Below are 17,753 nucleotides of genomic sequence, written 5' to 3'. Positions count from 1 at the left end.
TCAAATTAGTCATACGATCAGGTTTCATGGTACGTTATATTGAGCAGCATACAGTAGGCTGTCCTCTCACCAATGTCCCCAACTTGGCTTTCAGCTTCGTTCAGCATGCATGTCCTGTAGCTGGTTAGGATCCTGTGGCCAGGGTAGGAGGACTCAGAATGATCTACAATAATGGTCTGAGCTTTCAGCTTCAAGGTTGTAGGCTGTTTGCTGGGTTTGTCTGCATTTGAATAAATTTCAAGTAGATCCCTACTCTGGATTTCCATATCATTTGTGTAGAGAAAAGGGATAGGAAACAGAACACGTTTCAAGTTTATTATTCTTATGTATGGGATAGACATGGTATACATTGTCAACAAAATGCTTACTTGCAGGTTCCTTCTCGACAATACAACAACAATAAGAAATAGTAAAAAATAATAATATTAACTTAAAGTACAGGTGTACATCATGGACATATCCTCTCCTTTCAACTCAGTAGCACAGATGAAAAAGAGAAGACAGAGAGAGGACCACTTCGGACTATTGAGATACACCCCAAGTGAAGTTTCGTTTCAACTGAAATGCTCCGAATGTTTGAGGAAACTGAGGAAAGGGATTGCCCAGAGAAGACAGCTAAAGCCCACCCCCGCACGCAGGTGCAGTATTACACATAATCGTTTAAAATAACTATTTTAACAAAGTCTTTGAAAATCTTTCATATTTCTATAATAGTGTTACATTGAATTTGTCAACAACAACTTCATATTGTTTTACACTAATTCAGTGAAGTCGGATGTTAGCCATCAGACCGCCCTCTCTTCGGACTATGACCGCCCTCTCCGTGATATTATTTGAGTCTTCTGCATCCTTTCAGATCTTTTTCCTCCTTTCAACATAATCTTTTCAGCACCGGACCATCGTTTCTTCTCACCACAAAGACCAGCAAACTATGTCATGTTGAAAGCTGTTTTCAAAGCTGTAATCATGAGTGGTAAGTTAGCATTACGTTTTACATTATAATAAAGCATCCAATATAATTATAATTTACATCAAATATGTTTCATGTTCAGTCTGATATCGATCCTCATTTGACATCGACGAGCCCTCGCACGTAGGTTATCCATTATCTGGATGTCAAATTTCTATAGGCCTATTATTATTAATGCCATTAAAACGTCCATTTGAACCGATTTTCGTGTATTATGGAAATCATGGACATGTTGCAGATTGAACTACAGTAGCCTAACATATAGGGTGCAAACTACAAGAAAAGTGTTACACTACACCCTAGGGGAAAAAAGGTGCTATCTAGAACCTTAAAGGGTTCCTCAGCTGTCCCCATTGGAGAACCCTTTGAATAAACTTTTTTGGTTCCAAGTAGAACCCTTTCGGGTTCAATGTAGAACCCTTTCTACAGAGGGTTCTTCATGGAGTTTTGAATTGTTTTATAATTAAAGCCACAACCCTTAATTTATGTTTCAGCCTTATGCAACCCCACCACTTGTTTACTCCAGGTATTAAATTAAGCCAAGCAGAGCTGAATCGCGGTAGTAGGCCTATGTAATGAAACATTTTTGCCCACATTACATTTTCCACAGCCAACAACACCTGTAAGCAACAGCAAAATCAGACAACCTCATAGTAGAAAAGTTTACCAATTAGATTGTTCAACCTGTTGCATTCTATGCAGGGCAACCCCTAGCATTTTTGGGGCCCTAAACGAGATTTTGTTGGTGTTCAAAACCTTGTGTAACGGCTCTCATATGGCTCATCGATGAAGGACTCAGTGCTCTTCTCTTTCATGTTTAATTCTCCATCAAAGTTGAATAACTCTTTGCTGATTCTGCAAATACATACATGTACACTTCAGAACAACTGCAAACCCACCAAGCAATCTCCATCAAAGTTTAACAACTCTGGCTCGATGCTGCGTGATCTTACGCACATACAGTACCAGTCAAATGTTTGGACACACCTACTCATTCAAGGGTTTTTCTTTATTTTTACTATTTTCTACATTGTAGAATAACATTGAAGACATCAAAACTTTTAAATAACATAAGGAATCATGTAGTAACCAAAACCAAAACAAAGTAGCCACCCTTTGCCACCCAAAGCCACAGCTTTGCACATTCTTGGCATTCTCTCAACCAGCTTCATGAGGTAGTCAATCAGTTGTGTTGTGACAAGGTAGGGGTAGTATACAGAAGATAGCCCTATTTTGTAAAAGACCAAGTGCATATTATGGCAAGAACAGATCAAATTAACAGTGCATCATTTACTTTAAGACATGGTCAGTCAATACGGAAAATTTCAAGAACTTTTAAAGTTTCTCCACGTGCAGTCGCAAAAACCATCAAGCGCCATAATGAAACTGGCTCTCATGAGGACCGCCACAGGAAAGGAAGACCCAGAGTTACCTCTGTTGCATAGGATAAGTTCATTAGAGTTACCAGCCTCAGAAATTGCAGCCCAAATAACTGCTTCACAGAGTTCAAGTAACAGACACATCTCAACATCAACAGTTCAGACGAGACTGTGTGAATCAGGCCTTCATGGTCGAATTGCTGCAAAGAAACCACTACTAAAAGACACCAATACGAAGAAGAGACTTACTTGGGCAAAGAAACATGAGCAATGGACATTAGACCGGTGGAAATCTGTCCTTTGGTCTGATGGGTCCAAATTTGTGATTTTTGTTTCCAACCACCATGAGACGCAGAGTGGTGAACAGCTGATCTCCACATGAACGGTTCCAACCGTGAAGCATGGAGGAGGAGGTGTGATGGTGTGGGGGTGCTTTACTGGTGACACTGTCAGTGATTTATTTTGAATTCAAGGCACACTTAACCTGCATGGCTACCACAGCATTCTGCAGCGATACGCCATCCCATCTGGTTTGCGCTTAGTGGGACTATCATTTGTTTTTCAACAGGACAATGACCCAATACACCTCCAGGCTGTGAATGGGCTATTTGACCAAAAAGGAGAGTGATGGAGTGCTGCATCAGATTACCTGGCCACCACAATCACCTGACCTCAACCGAATTGAGATGGTTTGGGATGAGTTGGACTGCAGAGTAAAGGAAAAGCATATGTGGGGAACTTCAAGACTGTTGGAAAAGCATTCCAGGAGAAGCTGATTGAGAGAATGCTAAAAGTGTGCAAAGCTGTCATCAAGTTAATGGCTATTTGAAGAATCTCAAATATATTTTGATTTTATAACACTTGTTTAACACTTTGTTGGTTCCATATGTGTTATTTCATAGTTTGGATGTCTTTACTATTATTATACAATGTAGAAAATTGTCAAAATAAAGAAAAACCTTCGAATGAGTAGGTGTGTCCAAACATTTGACTGGTACTGTATGTTTGCAAAGTAGATCCCTCGTCTGGATTTCCATATAATTTGTGTAGAGAACAGGGGATAAAACACAATACAGGACTACATCAAGAGTGCATATCCTCTCTTTTCAGATCAGATGAAGCACATAAAATGATGAGATTGAGGAAGCCACCTTTTACGAGTGAGATACACCTCAAATTAAGTTTCGTTTCAACTGAAACGCGCCGAATTGAGGGAAAGGAATACAACATTTCCAGAAGAGACGGACAGCTAAAGCCCACCTCCGCATGCTATGTTTTTCAGTATAACACATACTCGTTTAAAATACCTATTTCAACTAAGTCTTAATATTTCTATACTAGTGTTCAATTTAATTGGTTTAGAAAGACTTGCTATTGTTTACACTATATTTCAGCGAAGTCAAAAGCTTGCCAAATTGCTAACAGACCGCCCTCCCCATCTTCCGCATTCTTAGGTTTATTCTCTTTCGACCCAATCGAACAAGTTGCTATCAGGAAAGCTATAATAATGAAAGGTAAGTTTGCAGTTTTACGTAACGTTATAGGCTACATAGACAACGTTTTACATGATAAAATATGTTTCGTCTGAAGTATCGAACACCTCTCGCAGTTAGGCTATACATTATCCGGATATTGCATACATTTCTATAGTTAATGCCATTAAAACGCCTATTTGAACCGATTTTCGTGCATTATGAAAATCATTGACATGATGCATATTAAACTTGAGAAGCCTAACATATAAAGCCTAGACTATAAGAAAAGTGGGGGCCTACACTACTTTTTAAATAATTTAAGCCTCAACCCTCTTAATTAGTGTTTCAGGCAAGATGCAGCCCTGCCCCACTTGCTATGAAAGTGAGAAATGGGTCTGGAGAAATGTAACCACTCTCAAATTGATAGATAGAGCTGGTATGGATGCAATGATGGACAGCCCATGAGATCAACATGTTTACACATATTTGAACAAGAAGGCAGTTTGTTTACATGGGCCTAAATTATATTTTTATAGAATCAATTAATCTTAATTGAAATGACTACTGAACAGCAGTTAAGATTGTATTTCTGTTACATGGTATTTACTTGGTACTTAGAAATGACATGGTAAAAGTAATGCATTTAAAAAAAAAAAAAATCAGATGTACATTTGCGGTTTTGTCTGTTCTCTCCTGCACCTGATTTTCCCAACCACATCTTGCCTTATACAGAGTGGCTGCTATAGTAGGCATTCAGAGACTGAATCCAAACTGAATTGCTTCAGTTCATTTTTGTTTCACTTCATGATTTAATATATATTAATTGAAACGGGTTGTGTCTGTAATGAGGGGCACTAAAGCGATTGGGTCAGCAAGTGCGCCACACCTTGGTTACAATGTTTGTGCTGGTATCCTTAGACAGTTTCACAATAATGTAATCTACCCCTCCTGGTTTTATGTTTACAGCATGTTGCAGCAGCACAGCAGTTATGCGGAAATGGTGAAGACAGAAAACAATGTGGTAAATCACGGTTTTTGTTTAATGGTATTTCTCTCTGGCTTATTCAATGGGTGACTGACTATTGCATTTCATGTACTAAACAATTTTTCGATTTTTCCATCAGTTTGACTGAGAAACCAGTTCAGAGACAAGGATCTAAAGGATTTCAGTAAGGCTGAACAAGTCCAAATGGAGGTATTTAACATTGAATTCATAACACAAATAATAATAATATTTACTGTACGAGTTTAACACTTTTTTGGTTACTACATGATTCCATATGTATAATTTCATAGTTGTGATGTCATCACTATTATTCTAAAATGTAGAACATAGTAAAAATAAAGAAAAAAGTAGGTGTGAGTATGAGTAGGTGTGTCCAAACTTTGGACTGGTACTGTATATATACACTACTGTTCAAAGGTTTGGGGTCACTTAGAAATGTCCTTGTTTTTGAAAGAAAAGCAATTTTTTTGTCCATTAAAATCACATCAAATTGATTAGAAATACAGTGTAGAAATGTTTAATGTTGTAAATGACTATTGTAGCTGGAAACAGCTTATTTTTAATGGAATATCTACGTAGACGTACAGAAGCCCATTATTAGCAACCATCACTCCTGTGTTCCAATGGCACGTTGTGTTAGCTAATCCAAGTTTATAATTTTAAAAGGCTAATTGATCATTAGAAAACACTTTCGCAATTATGTTAGCACAGCTGAAAACTGTTGTTCTGATTAAAGAAGCAATAAAATTGGCCTTCTTTAGACTAGTTGAGTATCTGGAGAATGAGCATTTGTGGGTTTGATTACAGGCTCAAAATGGCCAGAAACAAAGTACTTTATTCTGAAACTCGCCAGTCTATTATTGTTCTGAGAAATTAAGGCTATTGTGTCCGAGAAATTGCCAAGAAACTGAAGATCTCGTACAACGCTGTGAACTACTCCCTTCACAGAATAGCGCAAACTGGCTTTAACCAGAATAGAAAGAGGAGTGGGATGCCCCGGTGCACAACTGAGCAAGGGGACAAGTACATTAGAGTGTCTAGTTTGAGAAACAGATGCCTCACAAGTCCTCAACTGGTAGCTTCATTAAATAGTACCCGTAAAACACCAGTCTCAACGTCAACAGTGAAGAGGCGACTCCGGGATGCTGGACAGAGTTCCTCTGTCCGGTGTCTGTGTTCTTGCCCATCTTAATCTTTTCTTTTTATTGGCCAGTCTGAGATATGGCTTTTTCTTTGGAACATTGCCTAGAAGGCCAGCATCTCGGAGTCGCGTCTTCACAGTTGACATTGAGACTGGTGTTTTGCGGGTACTATTGAAGCTACCAGTTGAGGACTTGTGAGGCATCTGCTTTTTTTCTCACTGTCAACTGCGTTTATTTTCAGCATACTTAACATGTATAAATATTTGTATGAACATAAGATTCAACAACTGAGACATAAACTGAACAAATTCCACAGACATGTGACTAACAGAATTTGAATAATGTGTCCCTGAACAAAGGGGGGGTAAAAATCAAAAGTATCTGGTGTGGCCACCAACTGCATTAAGTACTGCAGTGCATCTCCTCCTCATGGACTGCACCAGATTTGCCCGTTTTTGCTGTGAGATGTTACCCCACGCTTCCGCCAAGCCAACTGCAAGTTCCCGGACATTTCTGTGGGAATGGCCCTAGCCCTCACCCTCTGATCCAACAGGTCCCAGATTGGATTGAGTTCCGGGCTCTTCGCTGGCCTTGGCAGAACACTGAAATTCCTGTCTTGCAGGAAATCACGCACAGAACGAGCAGTATGGCTGGTGGCAATGTCATGCTGGAGGGTCATGTCAGGATGAGCCTGCAGGAATGGTACCACATGAGGGAGGAGGATCTCTTCCCTGTAACGCACAGCGTTGAGATTGCCTGCAATGACAACAAGCTCAGTCCGATGATGCTGTGACACACCGCCACAGACCATGACGGTGACCTTCAAATCGATCCTGCTCCAGAGTACAGGCCTCGGTGTAACGCTCATTCCTTCGACGATAAATGCGAATCCGACCATCACCCTTGGTGAGACAAAACTGCGACTCGTCAGTGAAGAGCACTTTTTACCAGTCCTGTCTTGTCCAGCGACGGTGGGTTTGTGCCCATAGGCGACGTTGTTGCCGGTGATGTCTGGTGAGGACCTGCCTTACAACAGGCCTACAATCCCTCAGTCCAGCCTCTCTCAGCCTATTGCGGACAGTCTGAGCACTGAAGTCGGAAGTTTACAGACACTTAGGTTGGAGTCATTGAAACTCGTTTTTCAACCACTCCACAAATTTCTTGTTAACAAAGTATAGGTTTGGCAAGTCGGTTAGGACATCTACTTTGTGCATGACACAAGTAATTTTTCCAACAATTGTTTACAGACAAATTATTTAACTTATAATTTACTGTATCACAATTCCAGTGGGTCAGAAGTTTACATACACTAAGTTGACTGTGCCTTTAACCAGCTTGGAAAATTCCAGAAAATGATGTCATGGCTGTAGAAGCTTCTGATAGGCTAATTGACATCATTTGAGTCAATTGGAGGTGTACCTGTGGATACTGTACTCAAACTCAGTGCCTCTTTGTTTGACATCATGGGAAAATCAGCCAAGACCTCAGAAAATAATTGTAGACCTCCACAAGTCTGGTTCATCCTTGGGAGCATTTTACAAATGCCTGAAGGTACCACGTTCATCTGTACAAACATTAGTACGCAAGTATGAACACCATTGGACCACGCAGGCGTTCTGTCTCTTAGAGATGAACGTACTTTGGTGCGAGAAGTGCAATTCAATCCCAGAACAACAGCATAGGAACTTGTGAAGATGCTGGAGGAAACAGGTACAAACGTATCTATATCCACAGTAAAACGAGTCCTATATCTACATAACCTGAAAGGCCGCTCAGCAAGGAAGAAGCCACTGCTCCAAAACCGCCATAAAAAAGCCTGACTACGGTTTGCAACTGCACATGGGGACAAAGATTGTACTTTTTGGAGAAATGTCCTCTGGTATGATGAAACAAAAATACAACTGTTTGGCCATAATGACCATTGTTATGTTTGGAGGATAAAGGGGGAGGATTGCAAGCTGAAAAACCCCATCCCAACCGTGAAGCACGGGGGTGGCAGCATCATGTTGTTGGTGTGCTTTGCTGCAGGAGGGACTGGTGCACTTCACAAAATAGATGGCATCATGAGGCAGAAAAATTATGTGGATATATTGCAGCAACATCTCAAGACATCAGTCAGGAAGTTAAAGCTTGGTTGCAAATGGGTCTTCCAAATGGACAATGACCCCAAGCATACTTCCAAAGTTGTGTCAAAATGGCTTAAGGACAACAAAGTCAAGGTATTGGAGTGGCCATCACAAAACACTGACCTCAATCCTATAGAAAATGTGTGGGCAGAACTGAAAAAGCATGTGCGAGCAAGGAGGCCTACAAACCTGACTCAGTTACACCAGCTCTGTCAGGAGGAATGGGCCAAAATTCACACAACTTATTGTGGGAAGCTTGTGGAAGGCTACCTGAAACGTTTGACCCAAGTTAAACAATGTAAAGGCAATGCTACCAAATACTAATTGAGTGTATGTAAACTTCTGACCCACTGGGAATGTGATGAAATAAATAAAAGCTGAAATTAATCATTCTCTCTACTATTATTTTGAAATGTCACATTCTTAAAATAAAGTGGTGATCCTAACTGACCTAAAACAGGGAATTTTTCATAGGATTAAATGTCAGGAATTGTGAGAAACGGAGTTTAAATGTATTTGGCTAAGGTGTATGTAAACTTCCAACTTCAACTGTATATATACACTACCGGTACACTACCAACTGTATATATACACTACCAAAAGTTTTAGAACACCTACTCATTCAAGGTTTTTCTTTATTTTTACTATTTTCAACATTGTAAAATAATAGTGAAGACATCAAAACTATGAAATAACACATATGGAATCATGTAGTAACCAAAAAAGTATTAAACAAATCAAAATATATTTTATTTTTGAGATTCTTCAAATAGCCACCCTTTGCCTTGATGACAGCTTTGCACACTCCTTGCAGTAGTATACACATCTGTTATGTTTGGCTTGTGAGGAGAGCTGAATATGCGCTAAAACACAGACAAATGTTGAGTAAACCTGCTCAATTGTGAATGATTTTGTTGTTAACATCTATACGGCTTATGAATTTCAATCAAATCAGCCTATTTTTTTTTCAGAATGAAGAGGAAGGCAAACCAGCAGACCTGCCAGATGAGATTAAGGATTGGAATAAAAATCACGTGAAACAATGGGCTCTCAACGAGGCTTGTGTGGACGTTGAATTTGCAGATATCTTGCTTCAGCAGAACATTAATGGGCCCAGTCTTTTACTTTTAGAGAAATCTGATTTACTAGAGGTGGGTGTCACACTGGGGCCTGCAAAGTTGATCATTCACAAGAGGGATGAACATTTGAAATTTAAGAAAGAGCAGTTGAGTAGCCCAACAACTAATCAGTCTGGGAGACCGTGCAAGCCGTACCCTTTTCATCGACACCATGATGCCTGCAGATACAAGGTGAACAGCGTTCTTGATGTCACAGAATCAGGTGCATCAGACTATATCGAACCCTGTCATGAATATAAAGGATACATCCATATGTCAGAGGCAGCTGTGGAGAGCAAAATGAACAAGTTCACTGATGAGGTTATTCGATTTGCAGCAGCCTGCATGAATAGCCGCACTAATGGCACCATACATTTTGGAGTTGGTGACAAGCCAGACTTTGTTCATGGACAAGTTTTGGGAGTTAGCGTCCTGGACAAAGAGGCATATGTCAATGCTCTGCCACAAGCCATTGAGGGCCATTTTGAGCGTAAACATATCCAGACAGCCAAGATGTGCATCAAACCACCTCGATTTGTTGAGGTTCTCAATTCCGATATGACATCATCAGAGAAGTATGTGATAGAAGTGGACATCGTGCCAGACTTTGTGATCTGTCAAGAGAACATCTATCACGTTTCCAGCTTGGATACAAGGAAATCAAAGAGGAAGTCCAAAAGCAAAGAAACAGAGAAAGAGGAGAAAAAACGCTTCTTCATCCGTGATCACAGCAGCAGCAGGGATCTCCTTGCACTAACCACTTTTGCCAAGCCAATGGAAGAATACAATAGGTTTGTCGACAATGTGTCACAGCTGTCACAGCTAAGAAAACAAGCAGAGGAAAATCGCCTTAGTGTGGTTAAAAGTAGTGTCCAGGGCTCCAGACTAAGTGAAATGATAACAGGTGGATCCCAATCCTTAGACAAGTCCCACTTCGAGCGGTATTTGATAGTGACCAACAAATCACATTTAGTTCAATTGGAATCCCTGGGATTTATTCCTAAACTGAACCCAACTGCTGTTTTGGACTTTGACCCTGAGTCGACAAAACATGGATTGATGAAGTACTTTGAAGACCAGAGTACAATAAATGTCCACTTGCCAGTACAATATAAAATCACAGAGGCTGTCGAGGACATTGCTAGCAAGCTAAAACTGACTCGAAACACCAGCTGGATCCTCTGCAATGGGGATATTGAAAGAGAGATGCCTTCAGATGTAGATGACTGGTTAATAGAGAAAGGAGCATCTGTACGAAATATGATTTCATTCCTGTGCCGGAAAGATGTGCTACCACACAAGAGATTCCTGGTTATTTTTATATTGCTGTCTACTGTGAGTGAGAAAATGGACCCTCTACTTGAGACCTTCAGCACATTCTGGCAGGAGCTCAGAGGAACAGAGCAAATACTTTGCATCTGTGAAAATGAAGAAGGATTCACTTGCTGGAGGGACCTGATTGAAGCCCGCTATGGATTAGACATTAAAGCAAGATCAATATATGAGCTCAGTTTTGCTGAGGTTAATGGCACCGTCCTCAGCCTGTGGTCAGACAATCGGAAATCCAGCCGTTTCCTGCCCTGTGGAGGAGGCAGCAAAGTGATGTTAAAAAAGAAAGAAGAGGACAGCCTGTACATCCTGAATATTCTGTGTGTGAATCAGTGTGAGGGAGGAAATGAAGACAAGGCTCGCATACAGGAGAAGTTCTACAAAGGAGGAAAGGTGTTATGGTGGAACTTCTATTTCTCTGAGCAGCCAGGATCCATGTCATTCATCAAACGGGACAAGTTCGACTACATCATGAACACTGTCCTACCAGCTTTGAGCTCTTTGAGAAACGCTTGTGTGTCCTTCAAACTTTTGCATGTCCCAGGATGTGGTGGAACTACACTAGCCATGCATATATTATGGGCACTGAAAGACAAGTTCCGTTGTGCTGTTCTGAGGGACAGAACCGCTGATCCTGCTGTTGTTGCCGAGCAGGTGGTCAAGCTACTGATGTATGAGACAACAGAACAATCGGCCCGGATTCCTGTGTTGCTCATGCTAGATGACTTTGAGGAGATTGATGACGCATATGATTTGCAGCAGCTCATTGAGAAGGAATGTGTCAAGAAGGACATTGGATCTAGGTCCCCGCAGGTCATTCTACTCAATTGCATGAGGGCTGAGTCTTCGGAGAAGACTGAATCAACTGAAGACACTGTGTTCATTGGCAATAACCTCTCTGAAATGGAGCAGAGGCAGTTTGAGAAAAAACTGGAGGAGATTGAGAAGACCTACAAGAATGCAGACACATTCTACGCTTTCATGATCATGAAGAAGAACTTTTCACCCGAGTATATCCAGGGTGTGGCTCGCAACACCCTAAAGAGCTTCAACATAAATCACAAACATGCACAACTCATTGCTGTTCTGGTCTTGTTGAATGTCTACTGCAAGGGTGCAACACTCTCAGTCTCTCTCTGTGAAGAGTTTCTTGGCCTCCAGACCAAGCCACATAGTGGATCCTCCGATGTTAAGGCTGGATTTGGGAAGTTTTCCACTCTAGTGACCTGCTGCACAGAGGAGGCTAAGGTTGTATTTGAGGCAGTGAGAATGATCCACTCAAGCATGGCCGTGTATTGTTTGCAGGAGCTTACAACAAACAGTGTAACCAAAGCTGAGATCACTGATCTACTGCTCACCACAGATAAGCTTTATGAGTGCGTACAGGGCAAAGACAAACTCATGAAGGATGTTCACACCATGTTAGTGAAAAGACGTCACTCAGTCAAGGGTGAAGATTCTCAGTTCTCACCTCTCATCCAGGATATTGCAAAGGAGACACCGGGTGTTGAAGAAAATGTGCTATTCAATGCAGCCAAGCGCTTTGAAAAAGATGCTATCATCTCTCAGCTTTTTGCCAGATACCAATACCTGAAGAAAAGGGATTTCAGGGAGGCAAAGACCTGGGCAAAGAATGCGAAAGATCTTTCCAGAGATAACTCCTATATTTCTGACACATCTGCACAAGTGATCAAGCATGAGCTAAAGTGTGCAATACAAAGTGACAAAGAAGGTACCATGAAGCCTGAAAAGCTCAAAGCCTATCTTAGAATGGCCCAGTCAGCAACAGAGGCCTTCAGGGATACACAGGAAATTGCAAAGAAGGAGGCTACTCTGAGAGTACAAAACAAGAGAGACAACAGCCCTTTCAACACTGCAGGTTGCCTTGGAGAAATCCAGGTTGCGGTCATCATCATCGAAATACTGGGAAAAAGTCCAGTGTTTTCTGCAGGCAATGTCCGTCATGATATTCTGAGTGAAGTTCTCTCTGGCAGAATTACAATCCAAGATGTTGCGAGGAACGATTCCAGACATCACAAACATGCCTCATATTACGGCATTCTCCGTGAATTTGAAGATCTTCTGTACAACCTCAGACATAACATGAAGAGGCATTTTGATTTTCTTGACAGCTTTCATGTCAATTTGGGTTCCAGATTCACCCTGAAAGACAGTCGAGAGGAAAGAACTCGACAGGAGCTCTTCCGATGCTTTCAGCTATACAGTGACCTCTTTTGCATGATGGATTCCACAGAATTGATTAAAAACAAGAACCTGAGCATCATGCTTCAAATTCACAAGGCAAGGCAATTTTTGGAGATGAGAAAAGCTGATACTTACTCTGGGATTCTAAATTGTCTCTCTAATGGTACCCAAACTGACATGATGGTAAAGACAGTCCGGCAGTATGACTTCATTCTGAGTAAAAATCCTGTAAGGAGTGTTAGAGAAATAGTCAATTTCATCTATGCCAATGTTGTGCTAAGCTGTGTCAAACCTGAATCTCAATTCCTTCGCCCGTATCAGACCCTCATTGATCTTCTTTGCCAAGTTCTTCAAGGTCAAATCCCGTATGGTGAGACCTTGGCATTGCACTTCATTGCTGTAGCTCTGTTGTGGCCACAACAGATCTTTGTGTCACAAACTGTGGAGTCTCAGAAGTTGGGAAGCTATGTGTCACAGATGAGGACATCATTCTGGAACGAGATGAAATCTGTGCTGAATGGAAAGTCGCCTGTTGTCCATTTCCTTTTGGGGAAGAAACAGGGCTATGACCGTCTTATCCACCTTGGAGAACTTGAGAGGTGTGTAAGCCCACAAGAAAACTTTGCTTCGCTCTGGGAAAATGGCAAAATATGGAAGCACGAGAGGGTCAAGGAGCTTCTTTGCAGGGTGATAGGATGGGTACAAAGAAAATTAATTTTGACAGATACCTGGAGCACAGGCTCAACGATTGAAGTCATTCCAATGTTCAAAAGCCAGCTTTGTGGAAAATTGGAGGGAGAAAAAGTATCTTTTGTCATTGGTTTCTCAATGAAGGGCCCACTGGCTTACGACATATATTGAACATCCAGAAGAGCAGAACTGATGCAATTCCGGCCTAAGTCTTAAAAATTGGTTCAACATTGAATCCTATTATAAACCTACTGTTATTATTAACTAACACTCACACTTTATCCCCCCTTTTTAGCTCTGACTTTGCTGATAGCTACTTTGAGGAAAAATGTACTAACTGACTGATATGTGGTTGTCTCAGCTAGCTATTTTAAGATGAATGTACTAACTGTCTGCTAAATGACTAAAATGTGCACTACCGGTCAAAAGTTTTAGAACACCTACTCATTCAAGGGTTTTTCTTTATTTTTACTATTTTCAACATTGTAAAATAATAGTGAAGACATCAAAACTATGAAATAACACATATGGAATCATGTAGTAACCAAAAAAGTATTAAACAAATCAAAATATATTTTATATTTGAGATTCTTCAAAAAGCCACCCTTTGCCTTGATGACAGCTTTGCACACTCTTGGCATTCTCTCAACCAGCTTCATGAGGAATACTTTTCCAACAGTCTAGAAGGAGTTACCACATATGCTGAGCACTTGTTGGCTGCTTTTCCTTCACTCTGCATTCTGATGCAGCACTCCATCACTCTCCTTCTTGGTCAAATAGCCTTTACACAGCCTGGAGGTGTTGAAAAACAAATGATAGTCCCACTAAGCCCAAACCAGATGGGATGGCGTATCGCTGCAGAATGCTGTGGTAGGCATGCTGGTTAAGTGTGCCTTGAATTCTAAATAAATCACAGACAGTGTCATCAGCAAAGCACCCCCACACCATAACACCTCCTCCTCCATGCTTTACGGTGGGAAATGCACATGCGGAGATCATCCGTTCACCCACACCGCGTCTCAGAAAGACACGGTGGTTGGAACCAAAAATATCCCATTTGGACTTCAGACCAAAGGACACATTTCCACTAGTCTAATGTCCATTGCTCGTGTTTCTTGGCCCAAACATGTCTCTTCTTACTATTGGTGTCCTTTAGTAGTGGTTTCTTTGCAGCAATTCGACCATGAAGGCCTGATTCACACAGTCTCCTCTGAACAGTGGATGTTGAGATGTGTCTGTTACTTGAACTCTGTGAAGCATTTATTTGGGCTGCAATTTCTGAGATTGGTAACTCTAATGAACTTATCCTCTGCAGCAGAGGTAACACTGGGTCTTCCTTTCCTGTTGTGGTCCTCATGAGAGCCAGTTTCATCATGGCGCTTGATGGTTTTTGCGACTGCACTTGAAGAAACTTTCAAAGTTCTTGAAATTTTCCGTATTGACTGATCTTTATGTCTTAAAGTAATGATGGACTGTCGTTTTCTTTGCTTATTTGAGCTGTTCTTGCCATAATATGGACGTGGTCTTTTACCAAATAGGGCTATCTTCTGTATACCACCCCTATCTTGTCACAACATAACTGATGGTCTCAAACTCATTAAGAACTTTTTGGGTTCTACATGATTCCATAGGTGTTATTTCATAGTTTTGATGTCTTCACTATTATTCTACAATGTAGAAAATAGTAAAAATAAAGAAAAACCCTTGAATGATTAGGTGTTCTAAAACGTTTGACCGGTAGTGTAAATATAAAATATACTGTATACATAATCTAATCTGGGTTTTTGTCAGATTGTTGCAATGTTATATCTCTAGCAAAGACTCCAGGATCTATTTCTTTCAAGCACAATAATATTTAGGTTTAAAATTGAGTAAGGAAATATTACTATTTTACCATTTACTATTACTTCTACTGTATATGTGTTCCAATTTCATTTGACTGTGTGTACTGTTTTGCTGTTTTTCTTTGGTTTTACCATTTACTGTTAGTACTATATGCATTCCAAGTTTGATTTACTGTTTGTACAGTGCTACTGTTTATATTTCCTTTTACAATTAGTTTTACCATTTAGTATATGCATTCCAATTTTATTTGACTGTTTTACTGTTTGTTTTTAAAGTGATATTGATATAATTGTTTGATGTTTATATATGCAGTGCAGCTATCCAGTTAAACATTTTCATTCATGTGTTTATAAATGCACTGATGTTTGTAAAAAATATTATTTGTTAAAATATCTCCAAAGCACTCAATATCATAACCATGTAGTAAATACTCCAATCATGTTTCCTGAATAAAAATTATTTACTTATTTGTTCTGTATTAAATGCCAAGATTATGATGTGTTACAGCAATCATATAATCAGTAAGGCGACCATCACTGCCATAAAAAGGTGTCAAGTTCAGTGGAACACATGAAAAATAAAGGAGAGCCGCACACTCTAGGAGCTCAGATGCAAAAATGTAATGTCCAACGTTTCGACAGACAAGCTGTCTTCATCAGGGTATAATGACAAACACTGCGGGGTGACTCGTTTATATAGTGTCAAAAGACACACAGGTGTCTGTAATCATGGCCGGGTGTGGCCTGATATCATTGGTTAATTCTCATATCTTAAAATAGCATACAAAAAACATACATGGATAGCGTACGATCATAGATACAATTTGTCTACATAAGCCTACAAACATTACAATAGCAAAATCACAAGAATGGCTTCAAATCAAAGTCTATGTTGAGACCGAAGGGAGCAAGGGTCTTTAAATTAAAGATCCAGGCAGCCTCTCGTTTTAACAATAAATTATCGAGGCCACCCCCTCTCCTAGGGAAGGTGACATGTTCGATGCCAATATAACTTAAGAGACGAAATCGAGTGGTTCACTTCCAAAAAGTGGGCCGCAACTGGGTAAATCGAGTTTTTGCACCGAATGGTGCTACGATGCCCCCCGAGATTTGTACTTTTAATTCACACTTTGTTTTACCAACATAATTTTTACCACAAGGACAAGTTATAAGATAAATAACTGCCTTAGTGGAGCATGTGATAACACCTTTGATTGGGATCTGTTTCCCTGTTTGGGGGTGTTTGAAGGATCTACATTTATAAGTGCCATTGCATTGAGCACAGCCATTACACTTGTAGTTTCCATCCAGTATGGGCGCAAATAGACGTTACCATCTTGGGGTGGTAAATTAGAGTTTACCAATTGATCTCTGAGATTTCTGCCCCGCGAGAATACGACCAAGGGAAGGTCCGAGAACACATTACCGATACTATCATCGGATCTTAGAATGTGCCAATGTTTGTGAACGATTCCCTTAATTTGTTCAGAGCACTTTGAACAGCGGGTAGTAAGAACGCAAGAATGATTATTTTTGCGTGACTGACCTTGAAAAAGGTCATGTCTCGTTTTATTTAGAAGTTTCTTAATGGCAGTATTAATCTGACCATTTTTGTACCCCCTCTCCTTGAATTTTTTTGGCGTCTCAGCCATATTTCTGATAGTTTTTTGCCAATTCTTTTGATTCGACAGAATTGGCTGTAGGGCAAACTATTTTTCAAGGGCGGTGGGTGACAACTATCAGCCCTCAACAAACTGTTAGGATCAGTAGGTTTCCTGTAAAAGATCAGTATATAGAACATTATTTCCACACAGATCAGAAGATCAAGAAAACTGATTTGACGTGTATCAGATTGCATAGTAAATCTCAGATGCTCAGAACAGGAGTTCACCCCTCCATAGAACAAAAATATCATCAATATACCGTTTCCAAATAATGATGTTAGGCAAGAAAACATTTTTGAGGATTGAAAATAGACTGTTTCTCCATGTAACCCACATACAAATTAGCGTAGTTAGGAGCCATGGGGGATCCCATAGCAGTACCCTTCGTCTGAAAATAGAAATAATTTAGAAACATGAAGTAGTTGTGTGTGAGTACTATTTCAGCCAATGTTATAATGCATGCACTGGAAGGTAGTTCATTAGGGTAACGTTGCAGAAGAAAATGTTCCATAGTTTCAATACCGCCATCGTGTGGAATATTTGTGTATAACGACTCAACATCAGAAGTAACTAACAAAGTATTCTCAGGGAGAGGATCAAGAGATTCAATGATAGAGATCATACTGCTGGTGTCCTTTACAAAGGAGGGGAGCTGTTCTGCGAGTGGTCCAATAAAAAAGCCAACAAAAGTAGATAGAGGGGCTGTTACGGCATCGATGCCCGCTACAATAGGGCACCCTGGAGGTTTTGTAAAATTCTTGTGTAATTTCGGCAAAGTATAGAAAGTGGCAATTTTAGTGTGTTG

General features: G+C 40.3%; 1 protein-coding gene across 4 annotated transcripts; it reads left to right on the top strand.

Annotated features, from left to right (window-relative positions):
• Positions 1 to 695: 695 nt before the first annotated feature.
• On the top strand, positions 696 to 15,752 carry LOC139546656 (sterile alpha motif domain-containing protein 9-like). 4 transcript variants are annotated; one of them, XM_071355283.1, is made up of 6 exons: positions 696 to 973; positions 3,460 to 3,509; positions 3,804 to 3,863; positions 4,791 to 4,845; positions 4,949 to 5,019; positions 9,070 to 15,752. In XM_071355283.1, the coding sequence occupies exons 5-6, from the start codon at positions 5,014 to 5,016 to the stop codon at positions 13,609 to 13,611; spliced, it is 4,548 nt and encodes a 1,515-aa protein (XP_071211384.1). In that variant the 5' UTR covers positions 696 to 973; positions 3,460 to 3,509; positions 3,804 to 3,863; positions 4,791 to 4,845; positions 4,949 to 5,013; the 3' UTR covers positions 13,612 to 15,752. The 4 variants fall into 4 exon arrangements, with proteins under 4 accessions (XP_071211384.1, XP_071211381.1, XP_071211380.1 ...); XM_071355280.1 differs by having other exon boundaries at positions 3,460 to 3,630; XM_071355279.1 differs by lacking the exon at positions 3,460 to 3,509.
• The last annotated feature ends 2,001 nt before the right edge of the window (positions 15,753 to 17,753 follow it).

This window comes from Salvelinus alpinus, chromosome 20 (genome assembly GCF_045679555.1).
Source record: "Salvelinus alpinus chromosome 20, SLU_Salpinus.1, whole genome shotgun sequence".
Taxonomy (NCBI): Eukaryota; Metazoa; Chordata; class Actinopteri; order Salmoniformes; family Salmonidae; genus Salvelinus; species Salvelinus alpinus.
Note: the sequence above shows the minus strand (reverse complement) of the source record. Positions and strands in the feature narration are given on the sequence as shown.